The sequence below is a fragment of the Engystomops pustulosus genome, chromosome 4, assembly GCF_040894005.1.
Source record: "Engystomops pustulosus chromosome 4, aEngPut4.maternal, whole genome shotgun sequence".
Taxonomy (NCBI): Eukaryota; Metazoa; Chordata; class Amphibia; order Anura; family Leptodactylidae; genus Engystomops; species Engystomops pustulosus.
Window position 1 is genome coordinate 197,940,951 of NC_092414.1, and position 14,525 is coordinate 197,955,475.

Genomic DNA, 14,525 nt, shown 5'->3' on the forward strand with positions numbered 1-14,525 from the left:
GACAGCACAGCAGTGTAAGGACACTCCCACAAGGGTTTGAGTACAATCCTTAAATATATCTATGTTTCACAGTCCTGCTGCTACTAACAACATACACAATGTTGATGTAAATTTTCTATCTATTCAGTGCTTCTTCTCTGACCATCCCCCATGCTTTATACCGCAGCTCTGCTTATTCCTATTGTTGCTGTGTGTAAACACAAACCTGTCACGGTCTCATCAGAGAGTCAATGCGGGGGAATGTTGATCTATAGACACAAGGACTTACTGCAAGCGACTACATGAAAAGATTATAATATTCATACATATGTTAAGCATCATCATATCAATTACATTCAGAATTTTTATTTACATGTTCCAAGTGAATAAAAAATATACAAGAATATATATGCAAATCTGCATGTACAGAGGTTTGGATACATCTCTAATGCTCATTCTATGAGAGGAGGCTATAGAACACTGCCCCCTGCAGGCCAGATGTGTGTATAGCACCGGCATTCAATAATAATCAATAAAAGTGACAGCGCATAATGAGGACCATTCGTTTATTTACTTGCCTTTCATCTCTGATGTATTATATCACATTGCCTTTAATTAACCCCACGAGGGCAGAATATCGGCAATGCTCTGTCATCACAAATACAGGATATTTGTTTCTGTACTGTCATGAATATAATCTGCATTCATCCTCACACGCGAAGACCCTGGTGAATATTTATGTGGGGCTGCGTCCTGCGCTCATGTATGAGCAGCCTTGTCTAGATGGCGACACGTGACCCGGCGCCGTGACATGGCACATAACAGGTGCACATGTAGCCGCACTGATTTCCTGGCACAGCGACCACCTGCTCTTCTGGGAAGTGGCGCCCAGGACTCTGCCCTTTAATAGGGAGGTGATGGCAGTCCAAGGGCACTGTAATAGTGCAGAAGAGAGCGGTAGTCACAAAATTCCTTACCAAGCACAGCGCCGCTCATGGTATAGTGGCTGTGATCGGTACTGCAGCTGTACATTGGCACTGAGCTGCAATCAGGCCAGGTGACTGAGAGGTCAATACTAAAACAAAAATCTATATTTGCATTTCTATTTTTTTATATTTCTGTTTCCAAGCCATACGAGGGCTTGTTTTCTCTGGGATATATTATACTTCCTACTGGCACTGTTTGATATTTCGTTACAATGTACTGGAAGCTGGAAAAAAAATCTGAATGCGATGGAATTGATGGAAAAATGTTATCATTTTCTTGCTGTTTTTTTTTTAATGGCTTTCACAATGATCCGGGGGAAGGGGGGAGGCAGGCACATGTCAGTGAGATGTAGCAGAGCTGTGTGTCTAATAAGCATCTAATGGATCTCATGATCTGTGAGATGTAGTAGAGCTATGTGTGCAAAAGGCATCTCATCATGTCTGATCTGTCTTATCTCTGTGTCAGTGTGTTAGTAGAGTAGCCAGATGAAAGTGTATATATACCTGTACCCTGATAATGTAGCCACATTGTCAGCCCAAAGAACTAGATAGATAATAATATGTATGTTTAGAGAGGCCCCGCCCACACCCTGGGATTATGCACTGACCATCACTGAGTGATGGGAGCTAAAACAGCAATAAAACTGAGTAACACTGTAAAGTAAGGGGTTAAAATGATCTTTATTGTGTGAACATCCCTAGGGGACTGAGATGTGAGAATGTTCTTTCGTGTGGAAAACCCCTTTAAGGGGAGAAAAAGTTGCAATTCCTGGCTGTGTGCCAGGAATTGTGACTTTATGAAGGCGGAAGTTTGAATGAACCCTTACTTCTAGGGAAAGGGGGATGATTAGAATATTTTTTTTTCAGGATCTAGGGGATCTACAGTGACAGGTATCAAAACTGTTGACTCCTGATGATGTCACAGGGGTCGGGGATCAGTACCACCTTTGCAGTTCCCAATGTGCCACTGTTGAACACTGTTGAACCAATGATGAGCCAGTGCCAAAGAAAAATAAAATCAAAGGAAAATTAATAACTTACAACCATCCAGTGTAGATATTGAATTATATTTTATTTAGAATTTCTTTTCTGGACAATCCCTTTAAAATGTGACTGGTTCTTTAAGAGATTCAACCATAGTTCTATGTTTTACCATGAATTAGTCAGCGATTTTCAGCCATTATTGATATTATTCTCTGACGGATCTGTCAGCAGAGAATGGGTCCTGTGTGTAGCTGATAGAATATTTTTAGATTACTGTAGAAACTTGCTGTCATGGATCTGATTACAGGCAATGACAGATCTACTCAGAAATACTGTCTGTAGTGATCGTATTTTGTTTACAATCCCTACTACAGGCCGCACATGGGAATAGTTTCATATTCTGAAAAAATTAAAAAAAAATTAAACAAAAAAATTCTAATCTGAGTGTGGGGTCTGTTTAGGGTCTCGACACTGAACCGTCTCCATCTTTGCTCTCATAGAGCAGTATAGGTTTTCTGCAGCCGGAACTGTATCAGGAATTGTATTTAATATAAGCTGTACAACATCACGTACAGTTAGCTCCCCCTAGTGGTGACTATAAACAGTCAAAAAGATAACATTTTATTAATCTAAAAAATCTAAAAATCCCACATAATGTGGGGGTGATCTGGTTTCTGCGTATGCCCTGCAATAAGTCAATTGAGGTTGCATGCAGCGTTTTTAAACACAAGCCACAATTCAGAGGCTACGGGGAGGGGCTTGGCCCAATCATGGAAGTGTTTCTACTAAAAAACAAGTAGCGCTCATTCCAGAGTGCATAGGCCGCATAGGCCGCAGTCACATGTGTTGCTAGCATTGCGTTCATAATGCACGCATTGTTGATGCATGTGTGTGTACAAACATTTTGGAAATGTAAGTGTTAACAATAATGTAATTAGGCAAATCACCTCTACTCAGTGCTGTAATGCGTTTCAAAACTCAATGAAAACGCAACCAAAACGTGTGAACGCGCCCTTGGGATTGGGTTTGAAACACCTAAAAGAAGCAAGATGTGAATGCTGCCTCACTTGCACTGTGTGAACACACACCTATTTCCATAGTGGATGTAGGCGCTGGCCTGGTCTATGAGCAGCAGCTGTGGAGCCTCACCCTGGGATCTCCATTAGTTGTGTGGAGGCTCCGGAGTGACTACCGGGGCCTGGACGCCTGTGGATTAGGATATGATTTCCCGAGCATCATTCAGCCTGTCCAGCATTCACTCAGTAGCGTCAGCGAGGCAAGTGTGCGAGATATGGGGTGAGTGTGACTGCCATATACCAACCAGAAAAACCATGTGATGGAACTACATAATATTAATAATAATAAAAATGCTCTCTACCTCTATGTGTAAAATAAAATGTAGCTTTTTTTCTGTGTCTGCATAAAACACAATGTGAAGGAAATCTTAGGTTGTGTTCACACATTGCGTTTGTCAAACACATGCATTTTTTTTAAATGGACTGCCTAAAAACAGGTTCGCCGCTTTGTCTGCGTTTTAAAAACGCAAACGCAAACAAAGCCGCGCCTACCGGGGCGGGCCAGGGCCCAATCGCATCGGCGTTTGTATGGAAACGCCTGCGATCGGGAACGAGCCACCAGTGTTTTGCGTGAATTTAATGCAAAACACCGGCGGCTCGTTCCCGATTGCAGGCGTTTCCATAGAAACGCCAATACGATCGGGCCGCGGCCCGCCCCGGTGGGTGCGGCTTTGTTTGCGTTTTCAAACGCAGACAAAGCGGTGCGTGTGGCACCGGCCTGAGGGCGCGTTCACACGTCGCGCTATCGTCGCGTTCGTAACGCGACCCTAGCGCACAGTGGGCGGGGCTCGGGCCGATCGCATATGCGCTTCCCGGGAAACGCATGCGGTTGATAACCCGATCGCATGCGTTTCTCTGGAAACGCATATGCGATCGCCCCAAACTCCGCCCCCTGTGCGCTAGCGTCGCGTTATGAACGTGACAATAGCGCAACGTGTGAACGCGCCCTCAGGGTGAAGACACACGTGGCGTTTTTAGGCCGTTGTTGGGTCGTTTTTGCAATCGGGAACGAGCCGCCGGTGTTTTAAATTTTGCGTTTTGCCGGTGGGTGCGGCTTTGTCTGTGTTTGCAAACGCAGACAAAGCGTTACGTGTGGCACCAGCCTTAGGGTGCTGCCACACGTTGCCATTTTGGTCTGTTTTCGATCCGTCTTAATGCATGCGTTTTTGACCGTTTTCCATGCGTTTGGCTGCTTAGAACCTGTTCATCTATTAAGATAAACAGCCAAACGCATGGAAAACAGTAAAAACGGATGTGTTTTTTAAACAGGGGGGAGGTTCACGGATTATCTATTCTTTTATTACTTTGATGTGAAAATAACAAACCACTTATAATCAACTCGCTCTGGTGATGTCACAACGACAGCCCCTGGCTGCAGTCCATAGCAAATAGGTAATCCCAGACTACCCCTTAAAGGGGTATTCCGGGAATATGAACGTCTGATACAGAAACCCATGATGCTATAAATAAATGAATGTAACAATAGTCAATGTCATTAGTCACTAAATGGAGCTTAAATAGTCAGATTTTATGATTTACAAAATTCAGGCCTCTCTAAAGTAGGTGGAGTTGGTAAAATTAAAGAGATCCCAAACATGTGCAGATATTCTTAGATTTTACTACTTTAGCAAATAAAACTTCCTTTTTAACTAAACTGCATTTGCCTGTGTCACGCCATATTCTGAGTGCTATAACTTTTTTTTATTCCCCAATCAAAAGTGGGTTATTGGGGTTGTATATAGCAGGAAAAGGTAACGGTTAGATTGGTGATATTATAGGGGACATCTGAAAATTTTGATTGCTCTCTATTACATATTTTTGGGAGGTACGAAGCACTAAAATTGCAATTTTTAATTAGATTTTAATTTTTATATTTTATACCCTTGACCATACGGGTATAATAATGTAATAGATGCTTGGCCAAGGTCGCTACAGGCGTGACAATACCAATTTTGTGTTTTGGCGTGGGGGAGGGGGTAATTTATTTTATATATAAGTATATACAGGCGGTCCCCTACTTAAGAACACCTGACTTGCATACGACCCCTAGTTACAAATGGACCTCTGGATATTGGTAATTACTGTACTTTATCCTTAGGCTACAATAATCAGCTATAACAGTTATCACCGGTGTCTGTAGTGAAGCTTTATTGTTATTCCTGGCTCTTATGACAATCCACCATTTTTAAAATCCAATTGTCACAGAGACCAAAAAAGATTTGGCTGGGGGTTACAATGATAAAATATACAGTTCCGACTTACATACAACTTCAACTTAAGAACAAACCTACAGACCCTATCTTGTATGTAACCCGGGGGCTGCCTGTATAAGAAAATGGGTGGTTTTTGTGTTATAGTTAACTTTTTTTTACTGTCCCACCAGTTGACTTACACTGGGGATACCTTGATCCCATTCCATTTTTTTAATCCCCTTCCTTAAAAATACTTAAATTCTTTAAAAGTAACTTTTTCATCCTTTTCAGGATGTGATTTTTTTCATTGCTACCTTTCTGGCGAGTAGTCTAAGGCTAGGCTTGTATCATTACACCCTGCTGATGTCTGCCAATCATTTTCTCCCTCATACAGTGAAAATAATTGCCCACTTTCTGCCCCCTGCCATTTTACCCCTGTGCCACCTGTTCTACCTCTTTTCCAATGCCTCCCTTCCTGTTGACCCCCTCCCCCTCCTTTAAAACAATAACCCTAAAGGTGCGTTCACACATAGGCCACATTTATTAAAACGCTTGCGCCAGTTTTCTGTCTGAACGTCAAGTGTCTGCACCAGTTTTGTGTGGCAGCTGCTCTGTAGCCGCCGCACCACAAAATTCTGCACATAAAGGGGCGTTGCAGTGCATAGTGGGACTCTCCACCACATTTATTACTGCAACTCAACAGGATTGCGTTGCACGCTCTATGTTAACAGTGCACATAAAAAAGGTTGGTGACACTTCCCAAAAAGTGCAGGGTGTATCAGATTAATGAAGACCGTTCGGTAGTATTCTATAATGTGCTGCATCCTGCACACTCCACAGGCAAACTTTTGCACTACTTTTGATAAATGTGGCCCACAGTGTTTTCTGCACATGATTGTACGGATGCATAACACCACATGTGTTTTCATGTGTTTGGCTGCTTAGAAAGAGTTTTCTTTCATTGCTAGAAGTGTAAGCAGGTGTGAAAACGTAAACACAGCAGCTTACGCTTCCATCAATGAAGAAAATGGCTTTAAAAGCAGCCAAACACCTGGTAACATGAAAAACGTATGGTGGGGCAACAGGTGGGGGCAAAAGCGGGCCATGGGTCACTTTTTCTGACTCAAATTTGGGAGGCATAGTAAAGGGGCCCACTGAGGCACTGGCGCCCAGGGGCCTACTATAACCTGGAGCCGGCACTGGTTGGATTCACAATTGTCTGTGATCAGTCGGCACAGAAAAGTGCTGTGCCATGAACTGATCACTCTTCCGGGACTGAACTCTGTGTATAATCTTGATATATAATACATGGCTCCGCTAGGTTAGATACTACCAAGAGTATATGGTGTCCGTCAAGTCTCCGTAGTTTCTGTATGCTTAGAAATATGGTGTGGTTTGGATTGTGTGTGGGGCCTGGAACTGATACCCGCTGGTTGTGTGTGGGCCCAGCGTCTACTACCTGCTGGTAACTATCCTTGATACATTTGGTGGCAATCGCCCTGCGTCACCAGTAGCCCACTATATCCCCCACTACGTTCATGATTGACCAGTCAAAGGTCCATCAATAAACAATAAGCAGTTGAAAGAGACTAAAAAACCAGAAAAATGTGAGGGCACGTCACACCACCAAAGCTTTATTTAAAGACCAATCCACCAAGAGGGAGCAGGGGGGTATCAATCCTAATCTGTGTTGTGGTCAGTTGATGATGGAATATCCCTGAACAGACCTCTAGCACATTGTCAAGTTATTATTACACTTTTGTTTTGCTGTTAGAGTAATATCTTGATTCTTTGTTCTGGTTGGATTTCTAGGCTGTGAACTGAGCTCTTCATGCCGGAAGTTTTTGTTTGAGCCTGAAGATGAATATGTGGTCCATTTGCTAGGATTGTGGACGGTAAGATATAAACCATACAGTATATAAAATGCAACTTAATTTTGTTAACCGGCTCCTCCTCTAAATTTGGACACTTCTAGCATGTTCTCCAAAAATCACCTCATCTTCATCCTCCATTTTCAAAGGCCCTGTACTTGGTTTCATTCTAAATGCCTCCTCACATCCCGGGCTTGTTCTATATCTCGTATTCTGTTTCAGACGTAGGATTAGGAGCGGTCCACCTAACTCAAATCAACATGGACCTCATTAAGGGGCGTAACTACAGGTTTAGAAGCCAAAGCAGCTGCTATGGGGCCTGCAGTGTCTGGGGGCCCGGCACTCGACCAGACACTGTAATTAATGGAGGATGAGAACCATTATATACATATGATGCTGCAGAATATGTATATAACAGAGCACATCTTCCACAGTATACAGTTGAGCCTACAGCACAGATAAGAAATGTCTGGGGAGGGCGAAGCAGGACTAGGGATCTCATCTGTACTTCCTGCCCTCTATTAGCCCCATGTGGTCAGCAGCCACTGTGCTACATGAAATCATATCTGTGGCCTCTGACCCCCACCTGGGATGAGAAGACTGTCTGACAGTGAGTATGTGCATATGAGTGTTTGTGTGTGTGTGTGTGTGTGTATATGGTTATGCAGGGCCGGATTATAGGGAGGTGTGAGCTGACTGTTTCTGGGAGTGAAGTGCAGTGGTGGTACCATCACACAGCACGTGCTTCTGCCTCCATGCTGTGACAGTGACTCACTCCCTGGTTCGGTCGGTGAGAGCGTGTCTGCCCAGCCGTACTTAATCGCATGCTGCATGCTTTTCAGGAACTACGTTGCATGCAGAATAACACCTGATTCCTACCCCTCCCCCCCCCCACCTTAGTACCTAATACTGGTTGTCTCAACTGATCACTTGGCCCATGGAGGAGAGAAAACTTTCACAGAAGCAGTGACACGTGGAACTGGTATGGTGACTAGGACAAGGGCTATCACCACTGCCCCTGTGCCAGCCAGGCAAGCAGCCAGGCTACCTCCACTGCCACTGTGCCAGCTAGGCCAGCACCAGGCTACCACCACTACCACTGTGCCAGCTAGGCCAGCAGCCAGACTACCACCACTACCACTGTGCCAGCCAGGCCAGCAGCCAGACTACCACCACTACCACTGTGCCAGCTAGGCCAGCACCAGGCTACCACCACTACCACTGTGCCAGCTAGGCCAGCACCAGGCTACCACCACTACCACTGTGCCAGCCAGGCCAGCAGCCAGACTACCACCACTACCACTGTGCCAGCCAGGCCAGCAGCCAGACTACCACCACTACCACTGTGCCAGCTAGGCCAGCACCAGGCTACCACCACTACCACTGTGCCAGCCAGGTCAGCACCAGGCCACCACCACTACCACTGTGCCAGCCAGGCCAGCAGCCAGACTACCACCACTACCACTGTGCCAGCTAGGCCAGCAACCAGGCTATCACCACCACTACCACTGTGCCAGCTAGGCCAGCAACCAGGCTATCACCACCACTACCACTGTGTCAGCTAGGCCAGTAACCAGGCTATCACCACCACTACCACTGTGCCAGCTAGGCCAGCACCAGACTACCACCACTACCACTGTGCCAGCTAGGCCAGCAGCTAAGGTGCAGAGAGACAGAGAAAGTTCTGTAGAATCACAGACTGCATGGAGGGACTGATTGGGAACAGGGAGATCTTGTACCTCGCTGTTCTGTGCAGGAGAAATATGCATTCACACATCCAGCTTTACTTCATTCACGTGACTTCCTCCCTTGTGGGCAGGGATCAGCAGCCCCCCCCCTCCCATGAAACCGTCAGATAAACATCAGATAAAAAAAATCTACGGACTCTAGGGCTTATCAATGCATAAAGAGGAAGCAGCTATTGCAGCCCTGAGGTAGAAACTACTGCAAATAGGTAACAAACATAAGAGCCAAAGTTGTTTTACATCACAATAGCTATTGATTTGTAAAAAATAAAAAAAACTTTTACAGTTACTCTTTAATGTGTATATAAATACATTTTGTGTGATTGTATAAACTCTGTGTGTGTGCAAATATGTATATATCTTTTTAAGCAGAAGGGGGTCCGCCAGCAGAAGTCTGCTATGGGGCTTATCTTCTCCTCCCCTATTATGGTCATTTGTTAGGCAACCCAGGAACAAAAGTCTGATTTGCTCCCCCCTCAAGAATACTGAAGTATCTATCCCATATACCGGGACGTAACTAGGAGAGGCTGGGCCCCATAGCAGATTTCTGAATTGGGCCCCCCTTCCCCTTTAAAAATATACATCTACACTCATATAAACACACATTAATATACTTATGTATACAGTAAATAGAATATACTGTATACAGAAAAAGAATACAAAAAATTGATTATTTCAATATTTTCAAAGGTATAAGTACATATTTCTTCCCATTTAAGTGTTATTAAAAATATATATTCAGTGAGTTCCATATAGAACAATTTAACAATAATCCCCCCCCCCCCCTCCCAGTTTCTAAACCAAAACAATTAGTAATGTGATGGTACAGGATTTTTTTTCATAAAAATTTTAATGTGCACAAATAATTAAAAATGTTACACTTAACATGCTGTGTAAATGTAACGACGTACAACACCGTCCCACCCCCAAAAGCTCCCCCTCCAAAGAAAACACAAGAACACTTAGACCCTCAGCATTTGTGTTTTAAAAAGGAAACAAAAAGTGGAGAGGTTAATTTTCATGCGATGTTCATTCGATGGGTGCACAGTGAATGTGAGATAATCCTGAAGTCTTACACACGCAACTAATTTTTACTACAAAATAATTCCGTTACAAAGAATTCACCCGACAAAAAATATAAAATAAAATGAATAATCGTGTCCTGAAAGTCAGACATCGCTCATTTCACATGACTTTTTTGTATCTATTTATTTATTTTAGTTTTTCTTGTTTTTTTTTTTTTTTTGCTTGCTCAGCAGATTTGTCTTGGAGATGCAGAAGATAAAACCCACGTGATCGCTGTGGAAAGTGAACAAACACACGGCCAGCCGGTGCACATTGCCTCTCTCCATCCTTCTCTACTACCGATGGTACACACTTAAGGACGCAGGGTTTTTCGGCTCATTTCTCGCTCTCCAACTTCAAAAATCCATAACTTTTTCATTTTTCCGTGTACAGACCTGTGTGAGGGCTTATTTTGTGCGTAACGAATTTTACTTTCCCGTAATGTTATTTATTTTAACATGCCGTGTACTGCAAAGCTGAAAAAAAATTCCAAATGTGGAAAAATTGGTCTTTTTTACGACTTTCACTCTTCGCTCAAAATAACACGCCTACTTTATTCTTCGGTTCGGTGTGATCGCGGTGATACCAAATTTATACAGGTTTTATTGTGTTTTAATACAAATTCAAAAATTAAACGAATGTGTACAAAAAAGAAAAAACATTTTATGCCATCTTCTGACGCTAATAACTTTTTCATACTTTGGTGCACGGAGATGTGTGAGGGGTCATTTTTTGCGAAATGAGGCGACGTTTTCATTGCTACCATTTTGAGGTCTGTGCGACATTTTGATTATTTTTTATTTAATTTTTTATGTTCTGTAAAAAGGTGTAAAAGTCGCATTTCGGACATTTGGGCGCCATTTCCCGCCTCGGAGGTCACCGCCGCCTGTAACCGTTTTTATATTTTGATAGATCGGGCATTTTGGGACGCGGCGATACCTAATATGTTTGGGATTTTTACTGTTTATTATGTTTTATATCAGTTCTAGGGAAAGGGGGGTGATTTGAATTTTTAATATTTTATTAATTTTTTTTATTTTTTAAACTTTTTTTTTTCTTTTTCTTTTCACTATCTTTTAGACCATCTAGGGTACATTAACCCTGGATGGTCAGATCGCTGCTACCATATACTGCAATACTTCTGTATTGCAATATATGGCATTTTTGCAGCTCATTCATTACAATGAGCCACTGGCTCATTGTAACGAATCTGCAGATGCCAGATAGTCTCGGGTCAAACGAAGACCCGAGGCTACCATGGCAACCGATCGCCGCCCCCCGATGACGTTCGGGGGCCCGCGCGCCGCCGTCTTTTAAGTCCCGCCGGCGACTTTGCCGGTAGCAACGGAGGGGTTAATAGCCGCGATCGGAACACCCGCAATTCCTTTTGGTACTGATTGCGGATGTCAACCCTTTACATGCCTCCAGAGCCTCATTGGCGTCATCACGTCATCTTGGTTGTGGTCATCACTCCCTGTGTTGTCATTCTGGAGCAACGATCTGTCATCATGACAGCCCGGAGTCTTTATAACACCCTAGAACTTGTCATTTCTGCAGATCTGTTATAGTGTGCTGGTGGCACATTGTACCAGATCACATGCAAGAATGCCATTTATTGCCATACTACAGTAGGCGCAAACTCCCAAGGGTTAAAGTACCTTAGGGGGTTCTAAAACATAGTAAAAACACGTTAGTTGAATTTTTATTTTGCAACTAAAAATTAAAATGAAAAATGAGTTAAAAAGTCACAGTCCCACAAATGGTATCAATATAAACATCATCACGTTCTGCAAAATATGACACCTTACACAGTTCCATATGTTAAAGTATTAAAGTTATTGGTGTCAGAATATGGAAAAATTAAGAGATGTGTTTTTTTAAAATTATTTTTGTACATAAGGTTTTATTAGAACCTGTAAAAAATGTGGTATCCCCATAATCCTACCAACCCAAAGGATAAAGGACAAGTTGTTTTTCACAGGGCACAGAGAGAGAGCTGTAAAAACACAAGAAAATGGTGCAAAAGAGTTTTTCACTTAAGTGCATGGCATTTGGAATTTTTTTTCCCCTCTTCAAAGGACACGGAATGGAAAATTAAATATTGCCAATAGGAAGTACAATTTGTTACACAGAAAAAGAGCCCTTGTAAAGCTCTATAGATGGAAAAATAAGAGTAATGGGAATGCCAAAATGCGAGCAGCAGGGGTGTAACTACAGGGGGAAGCAGCCTTAGCAGCTCCTATAGGGCCCGTTGTGTCAGGGGGCCCTGGCATCTTAGTTATTGGTTGTGCATATGATATGCTGGATGGGTGTGTCTCTATATTTTGTATGTCTCTATATGGAGATGTGTACATGTTCTATATGTGTGTGTATATGCTGCATGGGCGTGCATGGTACTGTTTGTATGTGTGTATATGCTTTATGTAAGTATGTATATATTTTATGTATGTGCTGTATGTATATAAATGTGTGAGTATACAAATATGTATATTTTTAGTATAATTTTGTATATGTATATTAGTTACACCCCTGGAAAAAGGCTATCGGCAGGAAAAGTTGATGCGTTACATGAATGTCAGAGTCGGTCTGACACTGCACGGTCTTGACACTTTTGATAAATCTGCCCCAGCGTATTCACTTTTCAGTAGCGATGTCCTCGGCCATGATGAATGTTACCGTATTTACTCACTTTTATTCCCTTAGGTCAATATCCACGGCCTGGAGATTACTCCACCTGTAACGTTCCTCCTGACTTCTGGCTCGGGCCCGGTGTACATCTCCGGACAGCATGTAACGTGTAAGTGCTACTCGTATACAAAGAATGACAGGATCTATGTCTGGATTCTGTAAGACATGATAAAATAACTTTCTCACGCGTTTCAAGACGTGCATCAAATATGTCATACGAAAGTGTGAGTATAGGCAGGGACACCACGGATTCCATAACATATTGGGGCAGATTTACTTACCCGGTCCATTCGCGATCCAGCGGCGCGTTCTCTGCGGTGGATTCGGGTCCGGCCGGGATTCACTAAGGTAGTTCCTCCGACGTCCACCAGGTGGCGCTGCTGCGCTGAAGTTCCCCGAGGCCAGCCTGAATGCACTGAAGTACACCGGCCTATTCCTAGTGAAGGTAAGCGCGAGTCCCGCTTTTAAATGTGGCGGTTTTTCTAAATCCGTCGGGTTTTAGTTCGGCCGCGCCCCCCCCCCGATTTCTGTTGCGTGCATGCCAGCGCCGATGCGCCACAATCCGATCGCGTGCGCCAAAATCCCGGGGCAATCCAGGGAAAACCGGCGCAAATCGGAAATATTCGGGTAACACGTTGGGAAAACGCGAATCGGGCCCTTAGTAAATGACCCCCAGTCAATATATTCATGAATTTCTAAGGCATGTGTCCTATTTCATGTGGTGGTCATGCAGGTATCTTATAGTTTTTTTTTTATATTTTTCCTCATTTTAGTGGAAGATACTTTGGACTTCTCTCACGAAGTTGGTGTCCATTTAGGGTGAGGATGCCCTTTCATAACTATCCAGTTGGTACTTGAATTCATAGAGGTAACACTCTCTACCCTGTACTAGCACCAAGACTTTTATTTTTGGGTAGTTCTCTGACGACTTCTACTCGTTACCGATAGTAAGGCCCCGCCCATGTGAAATGCCCCTCCCACAAGCGGGTAAAACCCCCATTTTTTTTTTTTTTTTTTTTTTTTTCAGTAGGTTCCTGTTTAGTGATAATATAACTAGTGGAATTTATTTTTCCATATAAACACAAGTTTATTATTATTATAATATGTTTACTGATATCCTATATTTTTCTGTATAAAAATGTTTTCTAAATGTCAATTTCTTTGTGTTTTTAGTACTTTTTAGGTTCCTGCAAAAAGGAGACCGCGCCACTGATGAACATGTATGATGTGTGACCTAGACCTCTCCGGACACCTGAATAATTTATATTTCTATACAGGATAAGCTTGTCTTCCTGTTTTACTCATTGATTGAATATTGTGACTATAAATCAAACTTACAATTAAAAGTGTTATAGTTTTATTCTATTTTTTTGATAGTTAAATCGTACCCAACCAAAGCAGTTATTCCCCTATTCCCTGTACACAAATTAGGTCTTCAGCAATCTTAAGGGTCAGGGTCCAGTGATGGTCATGTAGAGGTTCTCCTGCTATGGCATTGATAGAGATGGTAAAGCGCAGAATTTGTCCCATACTTGACTTTATAAATAAAGAATTATTATTTATGCAGTGCTGCACAGAGCTTGTCAAATCAGTCCCTGTCCCCAACGGGGCTCACAATCTAATCAACCTACCAGTATGTTTTGGAGTGTGGGAGGAAACCAGAGGAAACCTACGCAAACACGGAGAAAACATACAAACTCTTTGCAGATGTTGACCCTGGGACTTGAACCCAGGTCCGCAGAGCTGCAAGGCTGTAATGCTAACCACTAAGCCACTATGCTGATAGTATTATGATGGGGGTTGGGCAAAACAGGAAGTCTATGACATACAACTTTTAGCTAACAGCTTCCCCTCCTTTTTTTTGTGCCCCCCCCCCAGCAGTTCTCCTTCTCAATTTTCCCCCACCATGCAGCTCTCACTCTTCTTGTGCTCATCTGTA

The 14,525-nt window shown here is 43.0% G+C and overlaps 1 protein-coding gene across 1 annotated transcript in view; it reads left to right on the forward strand.

The window, feature by feature from the left end:
- LOC140128524 (nucleoplasmin-like) overlaps nucleotides 1–13,951 on the forward strand; it is a 35,484-nt gene extending 21,533 nt beyond the window's left edge. The window contains exons 3-7 of the mRNA XM_072150221.1: nucleotides 7,030–7,112; nucleotides 10,090–10,203; nucleotides 12,602–12,695; nucleotides 13,360–13,405; nucleotides 13,760–13,951. Coding sequence (XP_072006322.1) covers nucleotides 7,030–7,112; nucleotides 10,090–10,203; nucleotides 12,602–12,695; nucleotides 13,360–13,405; nucleotides 13,760–13,769 — 347 coding nt within the window. The 3' untranslated portion in view covers nucleotides 13,770–13,951. The remainder of the gene's footprint in view (nucleotides 1–7,029; nucleotides 7,113–10,089; nucleotides 10,204–12,601; nucleotides 12,696–13,359; nucleotides 13,406–13,759) is intronic.
- Nucleotides 13,952–14,525: the final 574 nt, after the last annotated feature.